This window comes from Thermothielavioides terrestris, chromosome 1 (assembly GCF_000226115.1).
Source record: "Thermothielavioides terrestris NRRL 8126 chromosome 1, complete sequence".
NCBI classification, from domain to species: domain Eukaryota; kingdom Fungi; phylum Ascomycota; class Sordariomycetes; order Sordariales; family Chaetomiaceae; genus Thermothielavioides; species Thermothielavioides terrestris.
Window position 1 is genome coordinate 4,628,659 of NC_016457.1, and position 18,027 is coordinate 4,646,685.

Sequence of the window (18,027 nt, forward strand, 5' to 3'; positions counted from 1 at the left end):
GCATGCACAGCGAATAATAAAGCATGAGTAAGGCCGAGGGCAGAACACAGTAACTCATAACTCTGACCGAGCGACTGTCCCTGTCTGCCGCAGCGCCGACCGCTGGCCCTCTTCAACGTGGGGGCGGATGCAACCTCTGCGCAGCACCTCAACATACAGCGTGGAATGAATGCCTCAGCCGCCCACGGGCTCTTGTTCAAGGAGTCAAACCGGATTAGATGTTCTCACATCTGTCTCAATTTGCATTGGACCGCGGTTTTTGTTCGCGGGTCAAGCTTCAAGAACCAGAATCCAAACGGCTGCCTGGAAGTCGTGAAGCGGAGTGATGAAGGCTGATGGGCGCAGAGGCCTCGAGTGGCCGTCTCTGGAGGGTGACACTCCAAGTTGCGGATCACGATATCGAGGTGTCTCGGAGAGGGGAGTGAGAGTGGGAAGATGTGACGGTATGTGAGTTGCGTCCCATAGCAGGGTGGATTGAGGCTGGTTAGGTGACCATCTCCGGGCCTGGCGGGCTGCAACACGGCGACGATGCGTGTGTCGTGCTGGGTCGCCAGGAGGCGCGCCGCTTCAAAAAGCCTGGGCTACTGGGACGGGTCGGAGAACCCTGCAGACCTCCTCTCGGTCTGGGGTCCCCGGATGCGGAACACAGCATGGCAATACGGTAATGTAGTGTAGTGTAGTGCAGTTACTGCGTGCAAGCCAGGCTGTCTTCTCGTGCCACTGTTGAGGAGCACTTGAATTTTGGCCCCCAGTCCTGAAGTCACCACCGCTCGGAGATTACACTCCTGTGCAGTAATATCCACAGAGCTTGCCTGAAATCAGTTAGCGTCACAGGGCTGAGGTTCCCCATCTCGATGACGTCGTGTTTCAGAGTTAGTGTAGTGCAACCCCCAGACCACCTTTGCTCAGATCCCACTCGCGTCTAGTGAACTCGGGACATGTTAGTGTACACCATCACATGCTGTGTATGATAAGAACTACACTACTCTGCATACTCTGGAAGGGCAGGAGGTCTCGCGACAAACCGGGGAGCAAGCGGCCCCTGGCTGCCGTGGCCTTCTGGTCTGGTCTCAACTCAATGAAACCACGGCCAGGATGGGGCACCGCAATGCAAGTGCGCAATCCTCCAGAGTGATTGCACCCTATAATTGGCTGGCTGCGACTGCGGTCAGGGTCAGCCACGCCGGGGGCCGGCCCTCTCCAGAGCAGTTACTGAGTGGCCTCTTCGGGTTGACGCAGGCGTCCCAGAGCCTTTACTACGGAGTAATGACATGCATGCGGCTGCTTTGCACGGTTTGTTTGCCAGGGAGGCTAAGTTAACTGCTGAGGAGCGAAGCAGAACTTGCTGGGGAGGCCCCGGCTGAGAGACATGCCATCCGACGCCGCCTCAAGGAGACACGGCAGCAAGCAGACGATCAATTCCATTCTGAATGTACTGTACCACCTTGTGTATTAAGGGAACACGCTGCCTGAAAAACTTGGAAAAGGAACAGAAAGTAAAACAGAACTCTAACAGAGGAAATGAAAACAGAATAAGAAAAAAAGCATTAATCTTTGAAGGGGGGAGTGCAAGAAAAAAAAAAAAAAAAGACGCCCACATAGCAGTGTATGTACAGTACAGAATTGATGTTTGCGTTCCTGGGCCACCCCCTTCCTTAAATTCACCCTCCTCACTGGCCCTGTCGCTTCCATGCTTGCCTGGCCCCGCCTTTGCTCGAATCTCCACTCAATATTCCCAGTCCCACCCCGCAGAGCAAGAGTGCTTGCTTCCATCCAAACACAAGTAACCAAAGCCTTGCGCGCCCAGCTCCGAGCAGTTCTCAACAACGCTCAACATCGACAAGGTCACCCTCCTACCAAAATCCTTACCTGGCTGTTGTTCTTCGCCCCAAATTTCCAACCCCTTTAGCCTCAAGCATTCAAGTCCAAACTGCACCCCGCGCAACTTGACTGCGAGCTCGCACGTTGGCCCCGCGCAAATCCGCGCGCATCCACCCTTTCCCCCTTTCCCCCTTCCCGCAGCAGCGACACTCTGAGCCTCCGCGAAGGAGAACGAGATGACTATCTTCTGAGAATTACGGGCGTTGCGTGCAAGCAAGCATGGTTGAGAAAGACGATATCAACTCCCTCCTACAGACGGGGTCTTGGAGGACCTCGCGCTCGAGGAGCCCGAGCCAGTGAGCACCAATGCTGCCAGAGAGCACAGGGGCAAAACCTTTGCTGACAGAGCTACGGTACAGTTACGATTCACAAGGTCGGGTGTATGAAGCCGCCAAGCCCAACATCCGTGTTCCTAGGACATTGGAACCGGTATCGATGGAATCGCTATCGCGCACCAAGCGACCGCCTCCTCCGTGTGTCGAAGATGAGGAGGAATCGCTGGCCAAAGAGTACGTTGGATCGATTGTGTCGGCAGTATCCGACGAGGAACCCAAGTCCCGCGGCGAGATTGACCAGCAACCCATTTTGCTGCCCGTGCATGAGCATAATCCGGAGCGCAGATTTGTGATTGTTCCCGGCGCAGCGCCCGAGGACGCTTCCAAGACCGCTCAGGCTCGCTATGAAGCCAACACGTGCCGAAAATATGTCCTCGTGACTTCAGATAACGGCGCGGAAGACACCGAGAGTGCCAAGGAAGAAGGGGCAAAGGAAACGTCTTCGAAGCAGAAAGTTGACCAGCCGAAAGAGAAACCCGACATCCCAAAGCGAAAGAGCCACCAGGAGCTGCCTCGTCTCACGACTGATTTCGAACATGCTGACGCCCCTCCAATCCGCCGGTCAGGCAGCCGACGCGACCGGGAAAGGCCTCTCGTGCACCAAGAGCCACAAGATTACAATAAGTCTCGCGACAGATCCAGCGCGAGGCCTCCCGACAGCGCCTTCCTCTCGCCCGCCGCCGTGAAACATACCTCCGGGCGGCGAGAACGGGCTTACTCGGACGCCAGGTCGGATGCGAGCGGCAGATCGAGCCGCAGTCCTACGACGAGGAAGGCTGCCGAGGTCGAAGTGTTCGACACGAGACGGCCGCCGCACTCTTCAAACAAGTACCCGGCAAGCCCCGGCGTGCACCGCCGCGCCTCGTCCACGACCACCGTGCCCCGCCGTGATAGTCCGCCGCGTGAGAGGATTCGAAACGGACCGCCTCCTGAGAGGCCAAAGTCCTTCCTTCAGCCTTACGGCAACGGCGATCCCGACGAGATCCTGGCTTACATGGCACCAGGGCGTGACTTCACGCCGGGCAGGCCGAACAGGGACGTCTCGCCCCCAAGGAGGACGCCAATTAACAACTCACCGCCCCACCCCCGCGGAGCGAGAGAGATGCCTGGCCCGTCGCCGAATCGTAGGCGGCAGCCCCGGTCCGAGACCCGCGACTGGGACGGATACTCGAGCGACGAGGCCCACAGGGAGAGGCGCCCTACCCTAGCAGAGCGCAGCTATCCCATCCGCTCGACGTTGGACCCAGACCGTCCCACCCTTCTCTCGCCCGAGCAAACCCGGAGACCAAATCCCAAGCTTGAGCCTGCGGGCCCGACCATTCTAGCTCCTCTTGGGGCCCAGGTTCCGCACGATCCTCTCCAATTGAGTTCGCGGAGCGCGACATTTCCATCCTCCAAGACTAAGACGGCTAGCGAGTGTTCCGCTTCACCACCCCCTGCGACCAGCTCGTCTCCTCCCCGAGGCCCCGCTAGGAGCACTAAGGGGCCGCAAATGGGAGCGCATTCTCGGGACGCAAGCATCGGCCCAGTTTCAAACGGGTCCGGTTCACAGCCACCTTTGGGCCCGGGCTCACTCGGCCGGACCGGCACTCTGGAGAGATCCCCAGGCGGACCCGTAGCCACGCTGATGCAGCAGGACCCCTCGGATCCGCAATCGCCGGTACTCTACTGGCAACCACGCCGCTCCGCCGAGCAGGACGAGGCAGGAAGCGGTGTGACAAGCCGTGCCCTTGCGCGACTCCCCGGCTGTCGGTGGAGGAACGCTGCTCTGGCTCGGAACAGACCGGGTAGCGAGCAGTTCCTGACGTTGAAGCGCGCCGACAACTTCAGGATTTGTCCTGACTGCTACGGTGCGCTGTTTGCTAATACCCAATTTCAGCATCTGTTCGTCCCGGCTCCTGCCCGCTGGGGGGACCGGGCCATTTCGTGCGATTTCGGCTCCTCGCCGTGGTATCGCATTGCCTACATCATGACGTTACAGCACAAGTACCAGGACTTGCGGCTGCTGCAAGGGATAGCGTCCGTCGCAGCACAATCGCAGGCCTGCGCTGGAAGCCAGCTCGCGACCCGCATTTGGTACAGCATGATGGCGCCGAACTCGAGACGTCCTGTCCAGACGTTCAGCGTCTGCCTGGGCTGTGCCAAGATGGTTGAGGTCCTCTTGCCCAACCTGGCCGGCGTGTTTGTGCCGCTGAACTCGCATGAACCGACTAGAGGCATCTGCGAGCTCCATTACGCCCCAGACCGCAAGCGCTTTTTTGACTATTTCGAGGAAATGAAGATGACGTCGGCCGCGGCGCTCAGCCGCAGGACGGCGCCCAATCTTATCGAACTGGTCGATCGTATTCGAGAGATCTCCCTCCACGACGAGTGCCTGCGCAATACCCCGATTCCGAACCGCAAGTGGCACGTTCTGCAGCGGGTGCCAGAATTCACCGTGTGCGAGGAGTGCTTCAACTCCGTTGTCTGGCCGATGATCGAGGACGAGGACAACGGCAGCGATATGGCCCGGAACTTCTTGAAGCATAAGCAGCTCAAACCGGTTGCATCTTGCCAGCTGTACAGCGAGCGTATGCGCCGGGTGTTCCTGGAGGCGTGCAAATACGATGATTACGATTTCCTCGCCAACTGCGTGCTAAACAGGCTGCGGGTCCTGTCGGAGGTCAAGGCGAGATACAACGAGCTGCAGAGGGAGGACCAGGAGGACCCCGAGGTCCAGGAGGAGTTGGCGGCTTTGGCGAGGCAGTTCAAGGAGGTTGAGTAGTACTCGAGAAGAGGAGAAGGGCTGTGAGGTGCTGGTGAAGGTTGCATGCGACCGCCTCAAAGCTCATGTCATGTGCCGGGCAGCGGTTAATAGTGTTATGACAACGACCAACATACTTGGGCAGTGAGATCAATTGATTCAGCTTTCGAGCGAATGCGCCTGCCACCTCCGATTTGAACTTGCTTGACTTCACGGTTCTGACCCAGCTAGCTGCTCAACAGCACACGTTGCGAGACGGATTAATTTCTTTATATCAACTTTCACCGGCATTTGTACCCCAGAACTCTGTCCCGGCTGTAATGGGATGTCACCCAACCGCGTGGTATGGAAGATCAGCCGGAGGTCCTTGACCAAGACGGACTAAAGGGGATGCAACGGAGCCAGCACCTAACGAAGATCCCTTGAATCACAAGCCCATATACTCCAACGTTTCGGTCCCTACTTTTGTAAAAGAAGTTGAAGACAAGGCGGAGAAAATAAACCCACCTATCATGGTGGTGTTTGTGTCTGACCTCGCAGACGATGTACACCATGCCTACCGCTGTCATCGCCTCAATACTATAAGAGCGTGTGTAGACGATCGTCTTCGGAGTGCATAGCAGGGCTCTGTCTGTCTCCCACGACTGAAGCGAACTAAAAATTGCACAGAAGGATGTTGCCTCTCACCCTCCTTCTGCCGTTGAGCGCCATCGTCCTCCCGGTCCACGGCGAGGTCGTCAAGAACGGCTCAACATGCATCGTCACGCCCCTCTCCGACACCAACGCCGCCTTCGCCGTCCCGCGGTCGGACGGTGGTGGACTCGGTCCTGACAACGTGAACAACCCCGAACTGAGCTTCTACACGCCGGGGTCCAGCTTCTCCTCCCCGGCGCCCAGCCCTCACCGCCGCGACGCCCTCCAAGCCCGCGCGACCGTCGACGACACCCCGCAGATCCTGTCCGCCTTCTCCCAGTGCGGCCAGGACGGCACCATCATCCTCCGCCCGGGGACGTACCACATCCGGCAGGTCATGGACACGACGAACCTGCGCAACGTCAGCGTCGAGATCTACGGCACGCTCATCTGGAGCGCCGACAACCTGTCGTACTGGCGCCAGAAGAGCTTCAGCGTGACCTACGCGGGGCGCCAGACGGCGTGGCGGATCGGCGGGCGGGACATCGCGCTGCGGGGGTTTGGGCAGGCCGTGTTCGACGGGAACGGGCAGGCGTGGATCGACTTGGCCCGCGGCGCGTCGAATCTGGACGGGCGGCCCATCTCGTTGACGGTCTGGCATGGGACGAACGTGCTGATTGATGGGATTACTTGGTATGTTGCCCTTGGTTCAGGGGAGGAGAGGGTTGGGGAAAGTCAGGGGGGTAGCAGAGGGACGGGACAATGGAGTGGTTGCTGACAAGTTCTGCGCAGGCGCATGGCGCAGTTCTGGCACACTTTCGTGGCCTACTCGCAGAACGTGACCATGACGAACCTGGTCATGAACACCCTCTCGAGCAACTCGTACAGCTCGCAGAACACGGACGGCACTGACACCTGGAACTCGAAGGACATCACCATCTCGAACTGGACCGTCACATGTGGTGATGTGCATTGGCCTCTCCTCTGCAGACGCCGCCTCTGAGTCAGGACAATACCACGCGAACGAGGCTGACTTTTTCAACAGGACTGCATCGCGATTAAGGGCAACAGCAGCAACGTCCACGTCAGCAACGTCGTCTGCCACGAGTCGGGCGCCATGACCATAGGCAGCGTCGGCTCCAACGCGCGGCAGCCCGACTACGTCGAGAACATCGTCTTCGAGAACATCACGGCCATCCACTCGAGCAACTCGGCCTGGATCAAGACGTACCCCGGCACAGGCTACGTGCGCAACGTCACCTTCCGCAACATCTACGGCGAGGACGTCAACCAGCCCATCTACGTGACCTCGTGCATCTGTACGCCGTCCCCTCTCCTCTCCTCTTCCTCAGCATACTCACCATACCTCCAACCCAACAACTAACCCCAACCGCGTTGGGAAACAAAATGAAAAAAGACTCGTACCAGAACTGCGACTCCTCCCACCTCGCCATCAGCGACATCCGCTGGGAGAACATCACGGGCACGAGCCGGTACAACGTGGCGGCGGCGATCCACTGCAGCGGCGCGGCGCCCTGCGACAACCTCCACTTCTCGGACATCAACATCAAGCCCAAGAACGGCGGGACGGCCAAGGTGCTGTGCTCCAACATCAAGAACCAGGCCACCATGGGCCTGCAGTGCACCGGCCCCTGTCCCGGGTCGCATCCGCAGCAGTTGTCGGGGAATGTGTGATATGGTACGGAAGTAGTGAGGGAGGTTGATTTGAGTTTTGAGCGCGGAAGTTGTAGGTGCTTTGATTTGGGTTGTCGAAATGGGGGACCGGTGAATGCCGGACGTTGTATGTTCACTGTGCATCACCGGCTTGTACGTGTAATCGGAAAGCTCACGATAGTCGGCTGGTGCAAAACTTAGACAGCTGCTCGTGAGTACTCATATCGAAGGCCACTCGATTAGGTGAGCTATGCTTGTATGTAGGAAGTCGATGAGAGTGAGAACAGCAGCTGTTTGCAGAGCAGTTCATGCGAAGCTGTCGATGCAGCCGCCAATCATCCAACGACTTTTAGAGTTAACCACCGGCTGCGGCGTCCGATGGACAGCTGTCAGACGCCCCATAACTTGCCATTTTGGGTTAGCGCAAATTAGGGCCGCGGGTGCCAGGAAGCCCCACGAACACACTTCGCTGAATATTCCAAAATTTCAATTGGAGCTACTTGCTGGCCTCGAATTTTCGCCTGCTCAACAACCGCCCTACGCCAAGGTACGCAAGCCCGGCCCATCTCGAGATTTTGTGCTCGCCAAAGCGTGTGCAGCTCGAGCACGGAATATTCTCTCCATACGAACCGATCGCTGACGACAGAATTTCTGCTTCAGACCCGAGACTTGTCCCAGCACTGGACAAGATGGCATCCCGACCGACCGTCACCGTGATCGGCGCCGATGGCAAGGCCACCGGCGCCACTGTGGTCCTCCCCAAGGTCTTCAGCGCCCCGATCCGCCCGGATATCGTCAAGCACGTCCACACCGGCATGGCCAAGAACAAGAGGCAGCCGTACGCCGTCAGCGAGAAGGCCGGCCACCAGACCTCGGCCGAGTCGTGGGGCACTGGTGAGTGGGATTCCGGGGTGTTGCACTCGGCTGCCAGGAGGAGGATTGAGAAGAGCTGGGTTGGGAGATGTTCTGGGTTGCGGGATCGCGGAGGTTTCGGCTTCGAGATGGGCGATCGCTGATTGTGAAGGAACCCAGGTCGCGCTGTTGCCCGTATCCCCCGTGTCTCTGGCGGTGGCACTCACCGTGCCGGCCAGGCCGCCTTCGGTAACATGTGCCGTTCCGGCCGCATGTTCGCTCCCACCAAGGTCTGGCGCAAGTGGCACGTCAAGATCAACCAGGGCCAGAAGTACGTAAAAGCGAAGGTGGCTTTTTTTTTTGTGGTGGGAGGGATTCTAACTGTTCCGAACAGGCGCTTCGCTACTGCTTCCGCCCTTGCCGCCTCTGCTGTGGCTCCTCTCCTGATGGCTCGTGGCCACCAGGTTGCGACCGTTCCCGAGGTTCCCCTCGTTGTCGACTCTGCCGCTGTTGCTGGCGGGGCTATCGCCAAGACGTCGGCTGCTCAGGCTCTCCTGAAGGCCGTCGGTGCTGGCCCTGATCTTGAGAAGGTGAAGAAGTCCAAGAAGCTCCGTGCCGGCAAGGGCAAGCTCAGGGGCCGCCGCCACCGCCAGCGCCGTGGCCCTCTGGTCGTCTACAGCGCCGAGGCCGATGGCAAGGAACTCGTCAAGGGCCTGCGCAACCTCCCGGGTGTCGAGACCTCGCCCGTGGACGCGCTCAACCTCCTCCAGCTCGCTCCCGGCGGCCACCTCGGCCGGTTCATCATCTGGACCTCGGCTGCCATCCAGCAGCTCGACGCCATCTACGAGAGCAAGAAGGGCTTCGTTCTCCCGTCCAACGTCGTATCGCAGGCCGACCTTACCCGTCTCATCAACAGCTCCGAAATTCAGAGTGTCCTCCGCGCTCCCAAGGGCGAGGCCCGCACCAAGCGCGGCGCGGTGCAGAAGAAGAACCCGCTCCGCAACAAGCAGATCATGCTCCGCCTCAACCCGTATGCCTCGACATTCGCGAAGGAGAAGCTGGGCGAGGTCAAGGCCGAGGAGGGCAAGCCTGCGCCGACACCGGCGGCCTTCAAGGAGCTGCTGAAGGAGGCTTAGGTTGGGTCATTAAAATGGATGGAGTGGTTGCGGGTACTCGGCGTAATGGATTAGGCATTTGTGCACAGCGCACATCAATGAATTCTGATACCGGACATGCGGCATATTTGCTTTGTGACATGATTGTGTGGTTTAGGAGCAGAGGTCGAGGATGGAAATGAAGTCCCGAATGGGCAACAGTCCCTGCCATCATCATTGCATGTCCCGGTCCGGTGTCTACCAACGTGGTGCCCCGCCATACTGTTCGGTTCACCACAGCACTAATACTTGCCTGACGGCCGGCTAGCTTGACGATTGTCAATTAATTAGGTTCCCAGTTTCCAATTGCCAAGACTGCTGAGTGGTCAGTCATGTGCGGTGATGGCTACCTAGGTTCCATCCTAAGCGGTCACGAGTCCTGTCAGGGTCATCCCCCGCAGCCTGGATTCTGACGTTACTGCGGTCAAGCTCCATCCAATCCGGCGAAGGGCTGGCAGATCATAAAGCTTGATCAAAAGGGAAGGAGTGACATGGTAGATCTGACTCGCAACAGTCTTGGGCGATTTTACAAGTTCCATTGACCTCATCTAAATAGTTGGCTTCCATAATAACTGTCGCTTTCTTAGCTCGTAAATATTCGGAAGCTCTTCAGGTGTCCACCTAGTAGTTAGGCCCTGGGAACGAGGGACCATCGGTGAGCACCTGGACATGGCCCGTGCAGCCCCCGCCACAGGGTCGGCGAGGCTAGGCCGTTTAACTCGTTCAGCTGGCAGCTGCAGGTTGCATTGCAGGGACCCTTCGGATGCCGAGCGCAATGACGTCGATCGACCCTTTGCACAAATACACGACGATGCTTGCCTCTTTTGGTCTCCAGGCTCGCGCGCGCAAGCGTGGCTCATTGTCCACGGGTTGCGACATAATATAAAAGACAAACTCTCTTGATTAGAGGTCTCGACCTTGCCAAGCAGCTCCGTCAATCCCGAGACCAGTTCGGTTGGCCGCCACCGATCTGCGCATCAAACAAATCTCTGGGGTCCAATGGTCGAGCCACCTACTGCCTCCCCGCTTGGCCGAGTTACCTGAGTGAGCTAGTTACTGCTCTTCTCAGCCGTATCCAATGTCTCGTGTCTCGGTCGCCATTAGCAACTCCGTTTGCCCCGCGGTTACCCGTCGAAACCGCCGCCCGCACACGACCTCCTCTTTCTTGCAACCAAGAACTGAGCCTCCTTGTCTTCCTACGCTGGTAGGGTCCGGGGAATTCAGCGGGCACTCGTGGGCACTCGTCTTCAGGATCACCGCTACCATTTCCCATCCAATATCATTATAACATATCGTCTTATCTATATTGTTTGCAGGCTTGAGCCTGCTGGTTCGGGCTCTGTCCTGTTTCCCCGTACTTGATTGCGCATGGCATCTGCAACCGTCACATCTTCCGGCGGCGCATCTCGTCCTATGGCCCTGCCGGGTATGACATTCTCTCCCCGCCCAGCGTTGCGCATTGGCGCATCGCATCAGTGCAGTGTCCCCGCTTACACCCCCTCTCTCCAGGCCATCCTGGACGTCTGAGATACGCCAATGCCGAGGATCTTCCAAGCTATCCGTCTCCCGGACTGAAGCCAGGAGGCGCTGCGGCTGGCGCTGCGGCGTCGCTGGGGTGGGCGAGCTCCCCAGCGTCCTCCGCTGCCCCGTTTCAGCCGGAGGCTCCAAGGCCGCAAGACGCCCTTCATGCGGCCGGATGGGCGCAGAAACATCAGAAGCAGCCCTCATCGCCTCCGTCCCTCTGGGTGTCAACGGCCGCCAGTCTGGCGTTCAAGGCAGGCAGCACGCCGCCGTCTACGGCCTCGGCTCCCGACTTCTCCCGGCAGAGTTCGATGCGCGCAGCAAAGGGAGCAATGGCGGGCTCGCGGCCGAGAGCAGTTTCGTCTCCTCAAACGCGAACAGACGCGGCTCCGGAGCAGCAAACCACCACCGGGACGGATGCGCTGAGCGCCGCGACTATTGCGCATCGACCGCCGGTGCGCGCAGCTCACATCCCGGCTGGGGAAGGCGGCGCGATCCCATACACGACTATGGACCGGCAAATGTTCACCTCCAACCCCCCGGTCAAGCCGGAAACAGACGAGAAGCACCGCGCCGACGTCTTATATGCATCTGCTCTCGTCATGGCGAAGAAGATGTACAATCAGCAGCAGAAGATGATTGATAGATCCGCCCGCATGCACGCGCGGTCTTCTTCCTTGCCCGGTCCCGAGGCGGCAGGTCTACCGAGTGCGGGGAACGAGGAACAGCCGCCCCTGGTCTACAACAGCCTACAGGAGGCGGCATACCGGCTAGCCCAGGATCGCCTCACCAAGTTGCAGCAAGAGCACGAAAAACACCGGGATCTTCAAGCATACTACGGCGCGGGTGCGATGAGTGCGCCGCAGCGGAGCCGGTTGGGTACTATCAAGGGCAAGCTGACCAGAAGGCGATCTTCGAGCGACGGGGACCTACTAGAAGACCGGCGACGATCAGAGCGGATTCGAAGGCAGATGTCCCTACTAAACAACAAGCTGAGCGAGGTGGACGAGGACAAGCGATCCCGCGACCGGGCTGCGCTGCTTGCTGCTGCCCAGCGGAATGTCAAGGCGCAACTCCATGAGATCGACGAGAAGGTGCAGTCCGAGACAGGCAGGGTGCCCCAGATCACCATGGATGACTGGGGGAGGAAGGCGCTAGTAGCTGCGCGGGCGAGGTTCGATGCGGCGAGCCACGAGAGTGCCGGCAAAGTCGACATTGGGGGAGGGAAAGTCATGGACCGGTCTGAAGTGGAGAAGATTGCCACTAAGAAAGTGCAGCCTCTGCTGGACGAGATCAACGAGCGGGCCGAGAAGGAGAGAGAAAGGCAAGAGGAGGAGAGGCTGGAGGAGGAGAGACGCAAGCAGGAGGAGGAGAGAGATAAGATGAGGGAAAAGGAGATTCAGGAAATCCACAAGAAGCTAAAGAGTAGGTCTCGCGACCTGAATACCGACCGGAGGAGAAACCCACTGACCATCTGCAGACCAGCAGAAAGAGGCCGACCGAGCCAGAAAGGCTGAGATTAAGCAAGACGAGAAGATGCGGAAGGACGAGGCACGAGCGAGCAAAGCCGAACAGAAGCACGCCGCCAAGGAAGAAAAGCAGATGGAAAAGGAGGCCGTACCATCCGCCGCGACCGCGGAGAACCAAGACCAGCCAGCGCCACCGCAAGACCCCGAGAAGAGGCGACTATCCAGCCGCGGCATCGGCCACGTCCGCGCGCTCTCGATCAGCTTCCCGAAACGCCCGCCAAGAACCCCCAAAGGCAAAGACCCCACAGCAGACAAGCAAACCAGCCCAGACGACTTCGACACCCCAGCCTCTCCAGCCCGGAAGGTGCGCGCCTGGCTGCTCTCGCGCTTTCCCCACGCCCGAGCCAAGTCGGCGAGCGCGGCGGCGCCGGGTGCGGGCGCGGGCCAGCAAACCGGCCCGAGCGACCACAACGGCGCCGTCGCCGAGAGGGGCTTCATCGGCGGCGTGGCCCTGGCCCGGCTCCAGGGGCAGGGGAGGAACGGCAGCGCCACCTCGGTTGAAGCGCAGCGATCCACCGCCACAGCCAAGGGCAAAGAGCCAGAGGGCGCAGCGCACCCCGCAACCGGCGACGCCGCCGCCGCTGCCGGCATGCGTCCCGACGCCAGCATGCGCGAGGTCGCCTTGGCCGGCCGCGCTGTTCGTGCGCCGCCGGTGCGGAAAGGCGAAGGCGAAGGCCAGCTGGCCGGGAGCGGGAGCACCGCTGCTGCTGCTGCTGCTGCTGCTGCTGCTGCTGCTGATGCTTATGCTTATGATGATAATAATCCTGATGCCGCTCTCCCGTCGACCCCGTCGCAACGGCCCGTCTCGCTGGTCTCGCAGGCTAGCGTGCCCGTGTCGGTGGCGGAACCGTCGGTGAGGAGCTTGGGTACCGCAGATGGTGGTGGCGGCGGTGGCGGTGGTGGTTGTGGCAGCGACAGCAGTAGTAGTAGTGGAGAGAAGTTCGTGGAGGCGCGGAGCGAGCCGGAGACGAGCGGGTCGCTGGCGTCTTCCAACGCGACACCGCCGAGGGTCAGCAGCGGCGGCGGCGGCGGCCCGGCGTTGTTGGCGGGAAGGGTGAACCCGTTTAGGGGGTCGAGGTTCTCGGAGATTTTGGAATAGTGGAGTGGCTCGGCGGAAGGGGGGACTGGGTGTTTATGGATAGGCATTTTGTCGGCAATCACTTAGGTGATCTAAGGTGTTTTGGGTATGGAAGGACGGCATCTGCGAGGTGTTTGTGTGTTGTATACTTGAGCAAGCGGGTCATCGTCATCTAGCTGAGCACGCACTTTGGATGTTGTCATAACGCGATATACAACGAGACTTAGCACATACTCGGAATGATCAGGTTGCTGCAGCACGCTCTAGGTGCCGATCTTGATCGCAGCGAAGGGCGGAAACCACGGGGAACTCGGCGCGGCCGGTAGGCACTAGATATAGAAGTTCCAAGTCACCCAATTTCGACCGGCCATCTCTGTAATGGCCTAACGGTCAACAGAGGTGGCTGGTCCCTCCCGGGCACCATCTCCTGGCGCTCTCCACCGAGAGGTCGCCAGTTCGAGCCCTGTGCCCGGGGGCGTACCAAAAACAGAGAAGGGGAGAGTCCTCGACCTCCCCTTCTCCAGCGCCCCGCCCGCGCCCGACCAGACCGACCCGTCCCGGTGACACTCCGAATCCGAAGCAAACCCTCCCGAGGGTTTCGTAGCCGGCTACCTCCCTTTGGACGCGAAGGGGGCTAGCCGGTGAGCTTTTGCCTGTCAGTCCCTTTACCCGGCCCTCTCCGGTGGGTGGCCTGGCGACATACAATACTGAAGACTGACTGATCTACTCGTGGTGATGCATGCTTCTGTTCGCTCGCATTTGAACATTGCCTAATGTTGCTGAAGTGTCTCCTTGTTTAAGATCCTCGATTTCCTCCACGGCCTTGAAGCCATCTCTCCCTCGCTATGAGGTTACACGGCCATGTCCCGCCTCGGGTTTATGTCCACAACATTACTCTACGGTATATCCGTCTCCAAGCGACAAGGCAACACACCCTGTTCTTCGCGATCCCAAGACAGAGCGAGCTCACGCACCTCGCACCTCTCAACCGTCGTAACCCCGTCGGTCAAGGACAAGATGCAAGACCTAGGCGAATATAAACCCATCAGGAATGTGAACAGTTAGACTACACAAACATAACATCTTCTCAAAAGACACGATCTCAGGTCAACTGGACTTCGCTGAGCGTTGCGGTTTCATCTACTCGTGAAAACAAAATGGACGCAAACGGGCCCTAGAAGTTCCTGGCCGCACCCATACCTCTCGAGTCGGGCCTCACGCCGTGCTGAAGCCCGTGATGAACACGGGCCGCGTCGAACGAGCCCGCCCCGTCCGCCGGGCTCAGCGTCGCGTCGCTTGCGCCCTCCTCCATCTCGAGCGAAGCGCCATATGCCCTATGCCCGCCGCCGCCGCCGTTGCCGCCGCGGCGCCTACCCATCCTCCCGGGCCCCGCAAGCCGCATCTTGAGCCCGCCGCTCTTCCCGCCGGCCGACACCTGCAGCTGCGGCTTGGTGGCGGCGGCCGGGTACAGGTCGACGTAGAAGGAGAAGACGTAGGCGGAGAAGATGAAGGCGATGACCCACTCGAGCACGGCGCCCGGGTTGTACCGGCCCTTGAAGGTGCAGGCCACGAAGGCGATGGCGAGCAGGATCTCGACGACGACGAAGGCCAGCTTGATGTAGAAGGATCTGCGGAGGACGCGGTGCTCGCGGTGGCCTGTTTTGCGCAATCGCGGGTTCGCGGTAACGTGTAAGTTAACGTGATCGGAATGAGATGAAGAAAATGAACGGAAAGGGAGGAATGAAATGGAATGGCGCACGCATGCCCAGGCGCTGGTACTCCCAGCAGATAAATATGGCGGACAAGACATATCCGGCGATGAAGAGCAGCAAGAAGATGTCGTGCAGGCGCGGATACCGGGCGGTGTCGAAGATGCTCAGCAGGATCAGGCCGACGGTGCCGACGACGGCGAAGGCGATGGTCAGGCCCGACAGCACCTTCTCGGCGGTGGTGGTGTTGGGGGCGAGGCGGCCCTTGTGGCGCAGCCAGCGGTCGAGGCCGAACGACAGGTCGAGCAGCACGGTGGTGATGACGCAGCCGGCGATGAAGAGCGGCTTGAGCTCGGCCGCGCCGACGTCGCTGATGTAGGCGATGCGCTGGGTGGCGTCCATGGACCCGTAGTGCGTCTCGTGCGTGTCCACAACCCAGTAGAGCAGCAGGGCCAGCAGCATCGCGAGCCAGACGGTGCCGGCAAGGATGGGTATCACCTGCAAGGGGGGGTTAGCGGGAGGCGGCAGGCTAGGGCGATGGGGAGAAGACTGGTGCGGGATGGAGGTTGACGGGGTGAAATCCTGGCGACGAACCCAGTAGGAGAGCCGGATCATTTTGCCGGCTGTTTGTATTCTTCACTCCGTTGATAGTCTTGTCTTGGGAAGCAAGGGTGCGAAGGGGGTCGTTATGGACAGAGAGACACTCCACGGCGGAAAGAAAGCCGTGAGTTTGTTGCGCCAGTATAAGAGGATCGAGAGAAATACAACCCAAGATCAAAACGACGATACATGAGACGGGAACATGAAATTGAAGGTGCGTAGTCTATGAGACGGTTCCAATAAACAAATAGTAGGACAAGCCCTCCGGATATCATGTCGGGCACTAGGGCCCCCTTGCTTGCCAATGGAGCTCCATGGACCTCTGCGTGTCATACAAAGCCAGGAAGTGTTTGCACTTTGCGTGCGGTACGATCGGACGGACTGTAGCAGGAACCCGAAGGAGGCGCGCGTTGCCGGTATCGTGTGACGTCAGCGAGCCCGTGACGTAGCAGGATCAGGGACTCTGTGGCCTGTTGTGGCGCTGTGCTGTGGCTGCTAACGTTAGGTAGTAGGCTAGTTAGTGGATTCCATGCTGTGAGATTGCAGATTGTGGCACGAGCTAGTGCAGTTAGTTAACTTTAACCAAACCCACCCTAACTGGTCTCCTGCGGGCCATCCCTGACCCTGCTCTTCTTCTTAATATCACGGCTCCAGCGCCGACTGGATGCGGCTCAACCAATACCTGGTCCTGGACATTCACCTCCACCCCACCCAGCCCTACTGAACGAGACTGTTGCCAACATGGCGTCGTCGCCCCTCGTGGCACCCGCCTCCGACGTCCTCCAACTGTCGCGTCCGGCCGGGTCGCCGCTCAAGCGACAAGCCTCGGCCTCGGCCTCGGCCGTGCCGTCGTCCAGCAGCGGCCGTGGCACCCCCGGCCTCCTCAGCGCGCGCGCCGCCGCCGTGGCCCCTTCGGAACCGCAGTCGCTCTCCATGACGCTCGACCCGATCGAGCAGCTCAACGAGGACGAGAAGCGCAAGTACGTCAAGGGAAAGAAGCTCGGCGAGGGCACCTACGCCAACGTCTACCTCGGCCACGTGCGCGGCGACCCGTCCGCCCTGGTGGCCATCAAGAAGATCAAGGTGCAGCAGCAGTACCGCGACGGCATGGCGCCCGACGCCGTGCGCGAGCTCAAGTACCTGCGCGAGCTGCACCATCCCAACATCATCTCGCTGCTGTCCGTCTTCAGCTCCAAGGACCAGAACCTCAACCTGGTGCTCGAGTACCTGCCGCTGGGCGACCTCGAGATGCTGATCCGCGACGTCGACCGCGTGCGCTACGGCGCCGCCGACATCAAGGCCTGGATGGGCATGCTGGCCCGCGCCGTCTGGTTCTGCCACGACAACTTCGTGCTGCACCGCGACATCAAGCCCAACAACCTGCTGATCGCCGCCGACGGCGAGGTCAAGCTGGCCGACTTCGGCCTCGCCCGCTCCTTCGCCGACCCGGGCCGCCGCATGACCGCCAACGTCATCACCCGCTGGTACCGCCCGCCCGAGCTGCTCTTCGGCGCCCGCCACTACGGCGGCGCCGTCGACATCTGGTCCGTCGGCATGGTCTTCGCCGAGCTCATCATCCGCGCCCCCTTCCTGGCCGGCAACACCGAGGTCGAGCAGATCGCCCTGATCTGCAAGCACATCGGCACCCCGACCGAGGACAACTGGCCCGGCGTGACCCAGCTGCGCGAGTACACCGTCCCGTCCGAGGTCGTGCCCGTCTGGGGCAAGGACGCCTACATGGGCCGCTTCGGCGCCGTCGGCCCGGACGGCGTCGACCTGCTCGTCCGCACCGTCGCCCTCGACCCCAAGAAGCGCATCACCGCCCGCGAGATGCTCGAGCACCGCTGGTGGCGCACCGACCCCAAGCCCACCCGCAAGGAGGACCTGCCCCGCAAGTCCGGCGGCGGCGCCGAGGAGAAGATGGGCGCCGACCTGAAGCGTCGCAACGGCTTGCTCGAGGACGAGAACAACAGCTACCCGCGAGGCGCAAAGGTGGCCCGCAAGCTGGACTTTGGCCAGGCCAAGTAGGGAGGCCAACTTAAGACCGTTTTGATTTGGAACGACCTTCCTGCTGCGCTCTGTGTGTGCTATTATGGGAGGGTTGGTTATGTGGAACAAAAAACATTCATCATCGATCGGCGTTCTGGGAGGGCGGGATCTTTGGGGCTTGCGGTTGGGGAATACAGGACATCAAAAGGGGAGTTACTGCTTCACATCGCATAGAGATACCATTTAACCAAGGTCGGATAATCATGATTAAACATCGCTTTGCCGTTTTCTCTAACATCGCCCATGATAAATCCGTATAGTGTATAGTG

The 18,027-nt window shown here is 59.9% G+C and overlaps 6 protein-coding genes across 6 annotated transcripts; 5 read left to right on the forward strand and 1 right to left on the reverse strand.

The window, feature by feature from the left end:
- The first annotated feature begins 2,005 nt into the window (after positions 1–2,005).
- THITE_2108480 (uncharacterized protein) lies at positions 2,006–5,306 on the forward strand. Its single transcript, XM_003649645.1, has 2 exons — positions 2,006–2,177; positions 2,241–5,306. The coding sequence occupies exons 1-2, from the start codon at positions 2,101–2,103 to the stop codon at positions 4,978–4,980; spliced, it is 2,817 nt and encodes a 938-aa protein (XP_003649693.1). The 5' UTR covers positions 2,006–2,100; the 3' UTR covers positions 4,981–5,306.
- A 326-nt stretch (positions 5,307–5,632) lies between these two features.
- THITE_2037962 (glycoside hydrolase family 28 protein) lies at positions 5,633–7,287 on the forward strand (the record flags this gene model as incomplete). The annotated part of the gene is made up of 5 exons (XM_003649646.1): positions 5,633–5,783; positions 5,883–6,285; positions 6,385–6,559; positions 6,638–6,911; positions 7,010–7,287. 5 exons carry the CDS (start codon positions 5,633–5,635, stop codon positions 7,285–7,287), a joined length of 1,281 nt encoding a protein of 426 aa, XP_003649694.1.
- Positions 7,288–7,778: 491 nt separating this feature from the next.
- Positions 7,779–9,442, forward strand: THITE_134121 (60S ribosomal protein L4). Its single transcript, XM_003649647.1, has 4 exons — positions 7,779–7,813; positions 7,927–8,160; positions 8,299–8,449; positions 8,513–9,442. Exons 2-4 carry the CDS (start codon positions 7,956–7,958, stop codon positions 9,252–9,254), a joined length of 1,098 nt encoding a protein of 365 aa, XP_003649695.1. The 5' UTR covers positions 7,779–7,813; positions 7,927–7,955; the 3' UTR covers positions 9,255–9,442.
- Positions 9,443–10,408: 966 nt separating this feature from the next.
- Positions 10,409–13,585, forward strand: THITE_2108489 (uncharacterized protein). Its single transcript, XM_003649648.1, has 3 exons — positions 10,409–10,698; positions 10,782–12,218; positions 12,274–13,585. Exons 1-3 carry the CDS (start codon positions 10,641–10,643, stop codon positions 13,419–13,421), a joined length of 2,643 nt encoding a protein of 880 aa, XP_003649696.1. The 5' UTR covers positions 10,409–10,640; the 3' UTR covers positions 13,422–13,585.
- Positions 13,586–14,519: 934 nt separating this feature from the next.
- THITE_2108492 (uncharacterized protein) lies at positions 14,520–15,803 on the reverse strand. Its single transcript, XM_003649649.1, has 3 exons — positions 15,704–15,803; positions 15,160–15,607; positions 14,520–15,056 (listed from the first exon to the last, which is right to left on the reverse strand). Exons 1-3 carry the CDS (start codon positions 15,722–15,724, stop codon positions 14,575–14,577), a joined length of 951 nt encoding a protein of 316 aa, XP_003649697.1. The 5' UTR covers positions 15,725–15,803; the 3' UTR covers positions 14,520–14,574.
- Positions 15,804–16,243: 440 nt separating this feature from the next.
- THITE_2108493 (uncharacterized protein) lies at positions 16,244–17,904 on the forward strand. The gene has a single exon (XM_003649650.1). It carries the CDS (start codon positions 16,451–16,453, stop codon positions 17,735–17,737), a length of 1,287 nt encoding a protein of 428 aa, XP_003649698.1. The 5' UTR covers positions 16,244–16,450; the 3' UTR covers positions 17,738–17,904.
- Positions 17,905–18,027: the final 123 nt, after the last annotated feature.

What these genes read in the sequence shown, in the direction of transcription:
- THITE_2108480 (XM_003649645.1), top strand. Translation starts at nt 2,101, where the DNA reads ATGGTTGAGAAAGACGATATCAACTCCCTCCTACAGACGGGGTCTTGG. An exon ending in CGCTCGAGGAGCCCGAGCCA is followed by an intron (nt 2,178 to 2,240) that starts GTGAGCACCAAT and finishes GCTACGGTACAG; the next exon opens with TTACGATTCACAAGGTCGGG.
- THITE_2108493 (XM_003649650.1), top strand. Translation starts at nt 16,451, where the DNA reads ATGGCGTCGTCGCCCCTCGTGGCACCCGCCTCCGACGTCCTCCAACTG.
- THITE_2108492 (XM_003649649.1), bottom strand. Translation starts at nt 15,724, where the DNA reads ATGATCCGGCTCTCCTACTGG. An exon ending in TGATCCGGCTCTCCTACTGG is followed by an intron (nt 15,608 to 15,703) that starts GTTCGTCGCCAG and finishes CCCCCCTTGCAG; the next exon opens with GTGATACCCATCCTTGCCGG. An exon ending in GTACCAGCGCCTGGGCATGC is followed by an intron (nt 15,057 to 15,159) that starts GTGCGCCATTCC and finishes TGCGCAAAACAG; the next exon opens with GCCACCGCGAGCACCGCGTC.
- THITE_2108489 (XM_003649648.1), top strand. Translation starts at nt 10,641, where the DNA reads ATGGCATCTGCAACCGTCACATCTTCCGGCGGCGCATCTCGTCCTATG. An exon ending in TCGTCCTATGGCCCTGCCGG is followed by an intron (nt 10,699 to 10,781) that starts GTATGACATTCT and finishes CCCTCTCTCCAG; the next exon opens with GCCATCCTGGACGTCTGAGA. An exon ending in AATCCACAAGAAGCTAAAGA is followed by an intron (nt 12,219 to 12,273) that starts GTAGGTCTCGCG and finishes GACCATCTGCAG; the next exon opens with ACCAGCAGAAAGAGGCCGAC.
- THITE_134121 (XM_003649647.1), top strand. Translation starts at nt 7,956, where the DNA reads ATGGCATCCCGACCGACCGTCACCGTGATCGGCGCCGATGGCAAGGCC. An exon ending in GGCCGAGTCGTGGGGCACTG is followed by an intron (nt 8,161 to 8,298) that starts GTGAGTGGGATT and finishes GAAGGAACCCAG; the next exon opens with GTCGCGCTGTTGCCCGTATC. An exon ending in AAGATCAACCAGGGCCAGAA is followed by an intron (nt 8,450 to 8,512) that starts GTACGTAAAAGC and finishes TGTTCCGAACAG; the next exon opens with GCGCTTCGCTACTGCTTCCG.